Here is a 13248-nt window from a genome sequence, read left to right as displayed (position 1 = left end):
TGTCCGACTCTTTGAAATCCCATGGACTGCAGCATGCCCCATCCTTCACTACGTCTCAAGAGTTTGCTCAAATTCATGTCTGTTGAGTTGATGTTATCTAATCTCATCTCATCCTCTGCTACCTCCTTCTTCTTTTGCCTTCAATCTTTCCCAGCATCAGGCTCTTTTTCAATGAATGAGCTCTTCCCATTAGATGGCCAGAGTATTAGAGCTTCAGCATCCAATGAAAATTCCTTCCAATGAATATTCAGGGTTGATTTCCTTTAGGATTGACTGGTTTGATCTCCCCGCAGTCCAAGGAACTCTCGGGAGTCTTCTTTAGCACCGCAATTCAAAAGCATTAATTTTTTGGCACTCAGCCTTCTTTGTGGTCCAACTCTATACAGCAATAGCTAATATAAAAGCCTTGTTTAATTTCTCTTAGGTCTTCATAGACTAAAAAGAGATGTCCTGTGGCTTCCAAAAAGAAAAAAAAAATCACATTTACCAAATATATGGATTGAAAAGAGGAGCCCAACCTCTAGGCTCACCAGCTTATATATATTCAACGACTCTGGCCAGGAAGACACAAACTGGCCCATGAGATGAGGACCACTTTATCCAGAAGCAACATTTGATGCCACCTGAGTCTGGAATTCAAGTCTCCATAAGTAAAGCTTATTTCGAAATAAAATTCATGAAAACAGTCAAGAAAATGTTGATTGAAAAAAAAAGAGAGGCCTTGCTCAAATGGATATCAAAACTTTCTACAAAGCACCAGGAATTAAACAGTGCTGATCCTCAAGGAAATCAGTCCTGAATATTCATTGGAAGGACTGATCCTGAAGCTGAAACTCCAATACTTTGGCCACCCGATGCAAAGAACTGACTCATTGGAAAAGACCCTGATGCTGGGAAAGATTAAAGGCAGGAGGAGAAGGGGACGACAGAAGATGAGATTGTTGGATGGCATCACCAATTCGATGGACATGAGTTTGAGTAAGCTCCAGGAATTGGTGATGGACAGGGAAGCGTGCTACACTCCATGAGGTTGCAAAGAGTCAGACACGACTGAGTGACTGAACTGAACTGAATCAACAGAATAGGATGTAGTAAGTTCAGAAGCATACTCATGTGTATGAGAACTTATTATATAATAAAGAAAACATTTCAAATAAGTGGGAGAAAGATGACTTACTCAATAGATTTGCTGGGGAAATGTCTAACCACTTGGAAAAAAATTAGATCCATAGCTCACACTGTAAGTACAAATTACAGATGTATTAATCTAAATATACACTTCTTAACCTGCTACAAGAAAATATCAGAATATTTTTATAATCTTAGATGGGGAAAGGTTTCCAAAATATGGGATAAAACCCAGAGGCCATAATGGAAAGTAACTAAAAAATCTGATTAAATAAGCATTTAAAATATCTACACAACAAAAGATACTAAAATAAAGTTAAAAGGCTAACAATAGATTCAGAGAAAACATTTGTAACATAGAAAACAAAGGGTTAAAACCCATACTCCATTAAGAGTTATACTTGTGCTTGCTATTAGTATCAGTAGGTGATGGTATAAAGGTTTTTAGTTCCCCTTTATGAAAGCCACAGTGAGAAAAATAACATTTCTGTCCTTGATGAAGCTTACAATTTTGCTCAGAGTACAAGAAACAAAAAAGTCAAAGAGTCAAACAGTGACCTAAATCAGGGGCTGTTAAACTACAACCCATGGGCCTCTAGCTAATAATAGATTGCACATTTTTAAAGAGTTGTAGAGCAAAATAAAACAAGGAATATATGGCAGAGATCAAAGCCTAAACTATTTACTATCTGGCCCTTTACAGAAAAAGTTTGCCATTCCTGATCTAAACAATAAGTACTACACTGAATTAAATGAAGAAAAAGCATTGCATAGGCAGGACAAGCTTTGAACTGTAAAAACCTTATAAGTTGGAGGGCCTTTGGTCATCATCAAGAATCCTTTCTTGCAAATTAAGAGGTCACTGCTCATCCAGATTCTGCTTAACGTGCTCACAGGGATGGAAGACTCACTATTTGACTTGAGCTTTAAACAGAAACCTCTCTTCTTCCCATACTCCTCAATTCAGTCTCAGCTTCCCTGCCATTTCCCCCTGCCTCTTCCTTCTCTCTCTCCTGAGGAACAGACAATCTGGTGAAAAGTGGCACAAATTTATGCCCGAATCTGGCTCTGCCACCTAGCAAATAATTTATATAAATCTCCATGCCCCCCAAATTTTACCTATAAAACGTAAGTAACAATTTGGGAATCGTGAGGATTAAATGAGATGGCGGTGAAACGACCTAGAGGGTCCTCAACATCAGTTTTTGGAATCAATTAATTTATTCCAGGGCTCAAGCGTCTCTCTCCAGCACAAAAACTGCTATTATGCAGTGCAGAGCTCTTGACTAGAAGTTAGTAGACACAGGCTACCACCTGTGGCCATGGGTAAACTGACTCTGATTCTTGGGCTTCACCGATGCAGTGAAGGAGATGAAAGACCAGATGATCTTCGGTTCCCTTCTGGATTAGAAAATGATCTTGAGCCTTGGCTGTCGGAGCCGGACACAGGAAAAAAAAGTGACACAACCGTGATCCACCCTCGGAAGAATAAAAGGGGTAAACTCCTGGCCCTGTTCCGATTCTCAATAGCCGCCGACCTGCCTACAGGCAAAATAGGGGATACAACACCACTGGAGCACAAGACAGCGCTGTAAACCGACACACACAAGTTCGTTAACTTGCGGTGATAAATTAAAAGGCATAGGCGACATCGTTGCTCGGAGCTACAGTCAGAACGCTAGGCCAAATTACTGCCCAAACTGCACTGGTACCGGAGACCCGGATTGAGAAACTTCCTTCCGCTCCCTCGAACTCCAGGGAGTGGAGGCCAGGCGGCCGCGGGCACAGGCGTAGCAGGCGGGAAACTGCGGACCCCGCCGGAGAAAGGGCAGGCGGTAGCCGAGCGCACGCCCCTTCTCACCTTAGGTCTCGTCGGCTGAGTCTCCAGCTGCAGGCAAGGCTCCGGCCCGAATGACAGGACCCGACGGGTACCAAGAGGCGGGGCCTCCCTGGAAAAGACCCCTCGCGGGCCTCGCAGGCCTCCCTGCCTGCCCGCCGGCTGCCTGACTGGAAAATCCGGAAGGCTGTCCTCTCTGCGCTTTCTTCCTTCCCTGCGGAGGAAGTGTCCTTTTTTTTCGGCTAAAGGACAAGGTTAAGGAGCCTGCGGCAACTCGTCATCGGGGTTTCAGTCGCGGGTTTTCAGTCAGGCAGTACGTCGGCCGCCTGGCCAGTGCTAGGCTGCGAGAAGAAAAGTCCTCTACTCGGCTGCCCGCATTTGAAGGGCTTTCCACTTTCGTCCGCTCCCACTCAAGATGGTGGCCTCTCGAGCAATTGGCAGCCTCAGCCGCTTTACTGCCTCCAGGACGCTCCGCTGCTCAGGTGAGGCCTGGTTGAAGGCACCCCACCGCCCCGGGGCAGAGCTCCTGCGTAGACCCGGGAGCCGCGTCTCCCCGTGGCTGCCGCCTCCCTGCCGCGGCCCTAGATGAGGGGGAGTGATGCTGCTGAGACCCGGTCTCATTCGCTGGCGCAGCGACTGACATTTTCTCTCTTGTTTTGAGTCCTGGAGCGATTTCAGGCTTCGTAACCCCTAACGTCTGTGAGTCTTGTCCACCCGGTCTGGCATTTTCCGTAGGTCTCCTCTTACTTTCTTTAATGATGGCCTTGAACCTGTCCCTCCTGGAGGACTAAGAGGACAAGGACAGTCCAATCTGTCACATCTTTGTGCTTCACTGCACCTTGGCTGTAACGGGGAGCATCTTATTTACTTCTTGTATGAAATTAACCAGCCTTGCAGATAGCTGCCATTCCCTACGCCTTTCCCTCACAACCTTTTTACCTATTACCACACTGGATGGAGGAACCTGGTAGGCTGCAGTCCATGGGGTCACTAGGAGTCGGACACGACTGAGCGACTTCACTTTCACTTTTCACTTTCCTGCATTGGAGAAGGAAATGGCAACCCACTCCAGTATTCTTGCCTGGAGAATCCCGGGGATAGGGGAGCCTGGTGCACTGCCGTCTATGAGGTCGCACAGAGTCGGACACGACTGAAGTGACTTAGCAGTAGCACACTTCAACAGGAAGCTCAACTCTTGCAGCTCCAGTAATTCCAGTGTGAATGTATAATATGTAGAATTTCAAGAGGCAGATTCTGCAACTTTCCAGAAGGACTTAAAAAAAAAATGCAGATACCTTGTATCTTAAGGAACAAGATGTTAGATAATTTTACCAACTATTTCTACCCTTGTTTCTGACTATACACAGTTAGCTTGCATTAGCTGTATTGTCTTTTTCTCTTCAAACTGGCAGTGAAACAGTTAAAGTGGGTGCTTGTGGAAAATTAAGCATTTTCCTTCTCTCTCAAATCTGTAAGGTGAAATGTGACTTTTTATCGCATGTTGTACTTAATATCGGTTACTTAACTAGAAATATAATTTATAAAATGCCTTCCTCCTTCTGAATCACTGTATGTTGTTTTTAGAGGCATGCCTTTAATGTAAGGAACTAATTTTGAATGTTTGAACCTTTTCTGCTTTGTTATTTCGACCAATGTTTTTAGTCTCCACGGGACTGCTCTGTATGTGTGTGCATACCTGTCATAACACTACAGAAAATTGAAATGTTGCAAAGACTGGGGGAAAGGATTAAGCAAAAAATAATCACCCTTTCTCTTACTACTTACATACCTACTGTTCTTATTTGGTCATGTTACCTGACAGTTTGATTGTTTTCCACATTTTTGGTTTAACACTTTAAAATTATCAGATGTATATTTTTGAACTTCTCTTTCATTGATTTTAAGGTAATGCAATTAAAAACATTAGTTTTGGAATGTGACTTCTCAGTTTCAATCTGGCTTTGCCTTTTACCCACTGGTGACCTTACCCTTTGGTGACCTTGGGCAAGTCATTTCTATGTCTGTTTTCTCATTTGTGAAATAATACCACCTTGTGAGCTTTAAAGGGCGTATTTTAGGTGTAAAGCAGTTTTTCATGGAGTAAGTGCTATTATTATTAATAAATATTAGCTATTATTAACTCTTCCCTGCCTTGAAGAACTATGATTTTATATATCTGAGACTTTTTTAAAGTAATTTTTACATTTTACATGTGTGATAGTTACAAGCTTAGTTTTTCTGTATTTTTTGTATAGAAATATAGATACACATGTGTATCTATATTTTGCATTCTGTTTTAACCTATAAGAAAATATGGCTGAGGGGAGAGATAAATTGGGGGATTGGTACTGACATACACATGCTACTATATGTAAAACAGATAACTAATAAGAACCTGCTATAAAGCTCAGGGAACTCAGTACTCTGTAGTGACCTGTATGGGAATAGAATCTAAAACAGAGTGGATACATGTATGTGTATAACTGATTTACTTTGTTGTACAGCAAAAACTAAGACAATATTGTGTTGATAAATCAACTATAATAAAAATTAATTTAAATTTTCTTAAAGAAAAATATGACTTATTAGTTATTGCCACTCCAGTACTCTTGCCTGGAAAATCCCATGGACACAGGAGCCTGGTAGGCTGCAGTCCATGGGGTCACACAGAGTCTGACACGACTGAAGCAACTTAGCAGCAGCAGCAGCCCCTTTTAGTAACAGTGTATAAATTTTGAAAAAAAAAAAGGCCTAGAAAGTGAGTTTAAAATTACCTGCACACCTGGATTGCCATTTAGACTGAAAAGACTAACACTAATTAAAAGTCTGTGCCTAGGTAGTGCCAGACTTTTAATGAGACTATGATATTTAATGGTGGATGATTAAAATTCTTCACAGTGATCTGTACTTCTTGAAGTTTTAACCCATTCCTGCATGAGTGCTATAATTCTGAGTATGACTATCAAATGAAGATCACATCTTGATCAAGATATCTTAATTCCCACTTTTATTCTCTGCCCCCACTCCTATTCTAAATCCGAATTCCTAATTACATAAGTAGTAGAATAATTTCTCAGGTAATGAATTGAAGGCAGATATCTTAGCAGATGGTGTATATTTAAATTTGACTCTTACTTACATAATCCTGTCCCTTCACCAGGACTAGATATTGAGAAAAACTGTTGATTGTTACAACCATAATAACATGTTCATGTTTGAAATATGTATCAGCATAATCCAGCTGTCTCCACTGCTATAGTCTTAGGTCTTGTAGGTATCTTCTTGAGTTAAAATGATTAAAAAGTAGAGTAAAGGGTTCTCTCTCTTTTGCTGGCATGGGAAATATGGGTGAAAGTTCACCCAGCTGCTCTGAAGTAAGCTCTCCTAGTTAGGTTAGTGAGTAAGGCTGTATTCTAAAAGCAAAGCTCCCCTGTATTTCAACTTGATTTAGTTTGTTGTGATTTGGAATTGTTTTCCAATTCAGATATGGTTGTATATTTGCAGTTTTTTCTCTTTTTTTGTCTCTTGATTTAGAGGAGGTTTTGTGTATGTCTCTATGGGTTTGGAGGGGATGGCACAAAGGCAGGTCAGTGGGTGAGAGTTTATGATTTATAAGTTAGTGAGCACAAACCTGCTGTCTCCAATATTTAGTCTTCAGAATTACAACCCGTGTCCCTCCACCTGCTCTATTTTCTTTTTTTTTCTTAGGTGCGTATCCTCTAACATATTTATGTTTCTTGTTTTTTATCTATCTTTCCACCTCATCTCTCCCACCCTGCATTCCTAATCAGTTCACACTCACTAATTCAGTTTACCCTGTTCTAGTTGTAATTGCTTATTACCTGGCTCCCCTCCCACAGAATGTTTACTTTATTGGCAAACTCTCTTTTCCTTCCAAACCTATTTTCACCTCCTCCACAGAGACAGGGGTTTTTATCTTGCTGCTCACTCTGGGTGCCTAAAGCAGTTCTGATAGACTGCACTAGACTGTAGTTGTGCAATGAATGACTCCGAGATGATGTTGGAGGAGACTGCAGTTTACTTGGGGGAAACAGCTGCTACAGATTCAGTGATTAGCTAACCAAACAGTGAGTAATAAAGATAAAAATTGGGGCAGGGAAGGGAAAGATTGTTGTAGACAGAATTTCAAAATAAGGCTTTGTGAAACTGTGATACTGTGATGTTGGAGAAGACTCTTGAGAGTCCCTTGGACTGCAAGGAGATCCAACCAGTCCATCCTAAAGGAGAACAGTCTTGGATGTTCATTGGAGGGACTGATGTTGAATCTGAAACTCCAATACTTTGGCCACCTGATGAGAAGAGCTGACTCATTTGAAAAGACCCTGATGCTGGGAAAGATTGAAGGCAGGAGAAGAGGACGACAGAGGATGAGATGGTTGGATGGTATCACCAACTCAATGGACATGGGTTTGGGTGAACTCCGGGAGTTGGTGATGGACAGGGAGGCCTGGCGTGCTGCAGTTCATGAGGTCGCAAAGAGTCGGCCACAACTGAGCGACTGAACCGAACTGATATAAAGGAGGAAGAGTGATAAATACAGATGATACAGATCGCAAATAATGGAAAAACAAAAGGAAGTTTATCCTTAGTGAAATAGAGGCACTGGAGATTGAGGAGATGGCTGGCTTCTCCTATCTTAATTTACTTTAGTGTAGCACTTTGATTTACAGGTACTGTTACAATCATTACATCACTTCTATCTTTGTAAGAACACTGAAATGCTCTAAGAGACTTATACATGGCCATACAGCTAGTGAATGGTAAACTTGATGGTTGAACCCAAGGCTTGGGACTCTCAGGTCCTTTGTCTTTGCTCTGTGAGTACTCATTTGGGTTGCTTAAAGAAAAAAATGCAGACAGGACCGGTGATCACCCCACTGTGGTTCTGGCACCATCTACAATTTTCTTTCTTTAATAGCATGTCATTTGGCCTTTAAGGCAGTACAAAGCTACTTCTTTCTGTGTCTTCGTGTCCCCTCCTTTAAAGAACTGCAGGATGGAGAGAGACACAGAGTCTCTGATGCACCTTGATTTTACTTTTCATGACACTGGGAAGTCCATCTCTCCATAAAAATGCAAGAGAACCTGGCTGGAGAATGTGCTTGAGATACATTTGGAACTGACATTACAGATTGCTTTGTATCAATAGATTACTTATTGCCTTAATACAAATTTATGATCTTACAGTTACAGACATCAGAAATGAGTCTTACTGGGCTGAAATCAGAGGTATTGGCAGGGCTGAGTTCATTCTGGACATTCTAAGGGAGAATCTGTTTCCTTGCTTTTTCTAGCTTCCAGAGGCTGCCTGCATTTTTTGACTTCTTCATACCCAGCAGAGTGCGTTCTCATGCTGCCATCTTCTGGTTCTTTTGCCCTTTTCTGCTCCTTTATAATTACACTGTATAGCTGAATAATCCAGGCTAATCTCCCTGTATTAAGGTCAGCTAATTAGCCACCTTCATTCCATTTGCATCCTTTATCTCCATTTGCCATATAACCTAACATACTCAATTTCTGGGCACATGGACATCCTTGAGAGGCCATTCTTCCAACTACCACATTTAGTATCCAGATAATCATATGACCTGATAATTGAAACAAAAAAGATACAGTAATAGTCACAATAATGATCTGGAACACTTTGTTCTAAGTTTGGTTTTCTTGTTGTTGTAAACTCCAGCTTTGTTATATGTAGCAGGTATTATAGAGATTCATGAATTTCATGAATTTGAACAAACTCCAGGGGATAGTGGAGGACAGAGGAGCCTGGCATGCTACAGTCCATGGGGGTCACAGAGTTGGACACGACTTAGCACCTGAACAACAAACAGCAAATAGAAATTCTGTTTTGAAAATAACTAATTGTGAAATACATTTTTCTTACAGGTTATATTTGCCGCAGTTTTACAAGGGCCTCTGCTTTGCTGAGTAAGTTTGATTTCTCACTGATGTGCTTTCATTGCTTTTTATACTTATTTAGCCATAAATATGTTTACAAATAAGTTTTCCTTCTCTTTTTAGCCAGAACCCATATTAACTATGGAGTCAAAGGGGATGTGGCAGTTATTCGAATTAACTCACCCAATTCAAAGGTACCTAATTTAATTTACTGCAGTTTATTTCTACTCACTGCATTCATTAATGCATTCCTGAATGGCAGAGAAATAAATCCACCAATTTGGCGCTAATCTTGTCTCATGAGTTTACAGTTTTGATAGAGTTTGAGAACTTGCCCACAGGATGCAGTTTTCTGCAGCAGACATCCTTGTTTAAGAAGTCTTTCTAGTTCACTGTGGAGGTGTCAGATTAACATCAAGGATTAATACATGCCTTCTGTTACACTGTAGAATTATAAGATGGTTTATTAGATAGGAAGCCAAGTGCAAGCTTTGTTTATAAGAATTAAAATTGACCTTCTTAACTGTGAGGTTCTTACGTCAACTTTCTTAACCTGCCTGACATGAGTATAGTAAGTTGACTGAGTTAAATTAAGGTTCCTGAGGGCCTTGAGTGACTTCGTGCAGTTCATGTTATCAGAAATCAAATTCACCTCAAAGTGGGGCTTCATTTGTTTTTGGCAACTTCAACAAAATATGCAGCATTAATCCAGTCTTTTGCCAAGAAAAGCTGTGTTTGAGGAGCTCATGCTTTCCCCCCACCTAAAGTTGCTGTAAAGATTTCCTGTTTCAGAAATCTTGTTACCAGAGACCTAAATGAAGTAGGAGGACCTAGACGTAAGCAATTAACAACTAACACAAATTAAGGAAAGTAAGAGCCACTCCCCCTCCCTAGAGTGAAGTTGGCACTTACTGAGCAGTGATTTAGACTTACGGTATTTTTTCAGTATTTTCTAAGTTAAGCATTTTTCCTGAACACAAAAATAACAAATGCCTATGGTTGGACATTTGAAAGCAATTAAGAGGAAAATAACAATCATTCATACTCCAAACCCCAAAATAACCACTTTTAACATTTAGTCTAGTTTCAACAAACAGTATTCTAAAAATTAAGATCATACTATTCGTCTAATTTTGATTCTTTTTTTTCCCTTAACATTATACAAATTTTTTTCCATGCTGATAAATGTAGACTTACTTTATAGCCTGCATATGATTCAAACTCTTAGGAATATGAGTTCCTCCTTTAAGGAGAACTATTTTTAGAGGGAGGCATTGGCCAAAGCACCTGAATAAACAGCTGCTGGCTTGGTAGTTTGTTTATTTCCCTGTTTCTTTTAACAGTGTATTTTCCTGGGTAAATATATTTCCTGTAATCAAAATAGCCTTGGGTGGTGATTTGTATATCTACTACTTCAAATTTAAACCATTAGATTTATGTGTATTTCCCTTCGGCAGGTGAATACTCTGAGTCAAGAACTGCATTCCGAGTTCATGGAAATAATGAATGAAGTCTGGTCTAGCAGTCAGATCAGAAGTGCTGTCCTTATCTCAACAAAGCCAGGCTGCTTCATTGCAGGTGCTGATCTGAAGTAAGTTTCAGAAAATTTGAAATCACCTTTTATCTTGGCTAATAGTATGTTTTTTAGGCCTTATTGTTTCTCATTTGAAAATAAAGTAGAAGTAAATTTTCTCTGAAAGTTACTTTTTGTGTTATTTTCATGAATATAAAGAAAGAGAGGCTTGTTGCTTAAACCTTATAAGACTGAATCCAGCCTTTCTTTAAAGAAATTGAAAGTAGTTCAAGGAGCAGTATTTGAGCAGAATAAAAAAATTATTATAAAACCAAACTAACAATGAGATGCCTTTTTTTTCTGTCTGTCTGACCAGCAAATATTTAAAAGTTTGAAAATATTATGTTAGCAAAGACTTGGGAAAATGAGAAAGTTGAGTGTTACTAGAAGGACTGAAAATTGGTATAGCCACCTTGGAGAACAATTTGATAAAATTTAGTAAAACTGAAAATACACGTATCATATAACTAAGAGATACCACTTCTAGGTATGTATGCTGGAGAAATCCCATCCTTTGTTTTTAAGGACCCATACACGCATAAGGATGTTCAGTCCTGTGTGAAGAATTTGAAACAAACTAAATCTCAGTCATGAGGGAAATAGATATGTAAATGTGGAATATTCTTAAGATAAAATGCTACAAAAACAATTCAAAGGATCTAACTAGATCTACAGCATAATGTTAGAACTCAAAAATATGTTAAAGAAACAAAGCAACTTGCAGAATATTTGGTACAGTATATAGTTTATATAAACATTTTAAAACAACACATAAAATACTTCTCTGTATTATTCATGGATACAAATACATAGTTGGTCTGAAGATTGTACTGCAAGTATATGATAATGGATGTTTCAGGGTAAATGAAGTAGCTGATAGAACTTGAGGAGGTCAGAGAGTACTTTACCAATACAGCTAATATTTTCTTTCTTTTTCTTCATGATATATGTATAATAACTTTTTTGCACTTTAAAGCAAAAATAAGGAGAGATGATGTCTTAGTGTTTAACGCGTTAAAATGTTGACAGTTGTTAATTCTATAAAAAATAGGTATTTGTTTTATGATTCTTTGCAGTTTAGGCAATGATAGCCAGCATTATTGGCTTAGCAATTGTATTTAAGGTACTTGTTTATTTTTAAACTTTGTTCAATATGGCTGTGAGGAGATACCCCACATCCAAGGTAAGGAGCAGCAGCTGTGCTTTGCTAGAGCAGCTGTGAAGATACCCCACCTCCAAGGTAAGAGAAACCCAAGTAAGACAGTAGGTGCTAAGAGAGGGCATCAGAGAGTAGACAGACTGAAACCACAGTCACAGAAAACAAGCCAATCTGATCACATGGACCACAGCCTTGTCTAACTCAATGAAACTAAGCCATGCTGTGTGGGGCCACCTAAGATGGACGGGTTATGGTGCAGAGGTCTGACAGAATGTGGTCTGTTGGAGAAAGGAATGGCAAACCACTCATTAGCCTTTGCCCTGCTTCATTCTGTACTCCATGAATTTTCCTGAGGGCCTTGAATGACTTGGTGCAATTATATCTACTATTGTGGGCAGGAATCCCTTAGAAGAAATGGAGTAGCCATTATAGTCAACAAAAGAATCTGAAATGCAGTACTTGGATGCAATCTCAAAAACAACAAATGATCTCTGTTCGTTTCCAACACAAACCGTTCAGTATCATGGAAATCCAAGTCTGTGCCCTGACCAGTAACGCTGAAGAAGCTAAAGTTGAATGGTTCTGTGAAGACCTACAAGACCTTTTAGAACTAACACCCAAAAAAGATGTCCTTTTCAATATAGGGGACTGGAATGCAAAAGTAGGAAGTCAAGAAACACCTGGAGTAACGCAAATTTGGCCTTGGAGTACAGAATGAAGCAGGGCAAAGGCTAATAAAGTTTTGCCAAGAGAACGCACTGGTAATAGCAAACACTCTCTTTCAACAACACAAGAGAAGACTCTACACATGGACATCACCAGATGGCCAACACTAAAATCAGATTGACTATATTTGCGGCCAAAGATGGAGAAGCTGTATACAGTCAGCAAAAACAAGACCGGGAGCTGACTGTGGCTCAGATCATGAACTCCTTATTGCCAAATTCAGACTTAAATTGAAGAAAGTGGGGAAAACCACTAGACCATTCAGTTATGACCTAAATCAAATCCCTTATGATTATATAGTGGAAGTGAGAAATAGATTTAAGGGAATAGATCTGATAGACAGAGTGCCTGATGAACTATGGACAGAGGTTCGTGACATTGTACAGGAGACAGGGATCAAGACCATCCCCATGGAAAAGAAATGCAAAAAAGCAAAATGGCTGTCTGAGAAGGCCATACAAATAGCTGTGAAAACAAGAGAAGCAAGCGCAAAGGAGAAAAGGAAAGATATACTCATTTGAATGCAGAGTTCCAAAGAATAGCACGAAGAGATAAGAAAGCCCTACTCAGCGATCAGTGCAAAGAAATAGAGGAAAACAACAGAATGGGAAAGACTAGAGATCTCTTCAAGAAAATTAGAGATACCAAGGGAACATTTCATGCAAAGATGGGCTCAATAAAGGACAGAAATGGTGTGGACCTAACAGAAGCAGAAGATATTAAGAAGAGGTGGCAAGAATACACAGAAGAACTGTACAAAAAAAGATCTTCACGACCCAGATAATCACAATAGTGTGATCACTCACCTAGAGCCAGACATCCTGGAATGTGAAGTCAAGTGGGCCTTAGGAAGCATCACTAAACAAAGCTAGTGGAGGTAATGGAATTCCAAAGTTGAGCTAT

General features: G+C 40.0%; 2 protein-coding genes across 3 annotated transcripts in view; one reads left to right on the top strand and one right to left on the bottom strand.

The window, feature by feature from the left end:
* HADHB (hydroxyacyl-CoA dehydrogenase trifunctional multienzyme complex subunit beta) overlaps window positions 1-3060 on the bottom strand; it is a 32675-nt gene extending 29615 nt beyond the window's left edge. For both annotated transcript variants that reach the window (XM_068964268.1, XM_068964252.1), the window contains exon 1: window positions 2990-3060. The gene's annotated coding sequence lies outside the window, so the exon portion shown is untranslated. The remainder of the gene's footprint in view (window positions 1-2989) is intronic.
* A 251-nt stretch (window positions 3061-3311) lies between these two features.
* The window catches only part of HADHA (hydroxyacyl-CoA dehydrogenase trifunctional multienzyme complex subunit alpha), a 42320-nt gene continuing 32383 nt past the window's right edge, over window positions 3312-13248 (top strand). Inside the window, exons 1-4 of the mRNA XM_068964240.1 lie at window positions 3312-3447; window positions 8876-8917; window positions 9011-9081; window positions 10345-10478. Of these exons, the coding sequence (XP_068820341.1) occupies window positions 3381-3447; window positions 8876-8917; window positions 9011-9081; window positions 10345-10478 (314 nt within the window). The 5' untranslated portion in view covers window positions 3312-3380. The remainder of the gene's footprint in view (window positions 3448-8875; window positions 8918-9010; window positions 9082-10344; window positions 10479-13248) is intronic.

The sequence above is a fragment of the Capricornis sumatraensis genome, chromosome 1 (genome assembly GCF_032405125.1).
Source record: "Capricornis sumatraensis isolate serow.1 chromosome 1, serow.2, whole genome shotgun sequence".
NCBI classification, from domain to species: Eukaryota; Metazoa; Chordata; class Mammalia; order Artiodactyla; family Bovidae; genus Capricornis; species Capricornis sumatraensis.
Note: the sequence above shows the minus strand (reverse complement) of the source record. Positions and strands in the feature narration are given on the sequence as shown.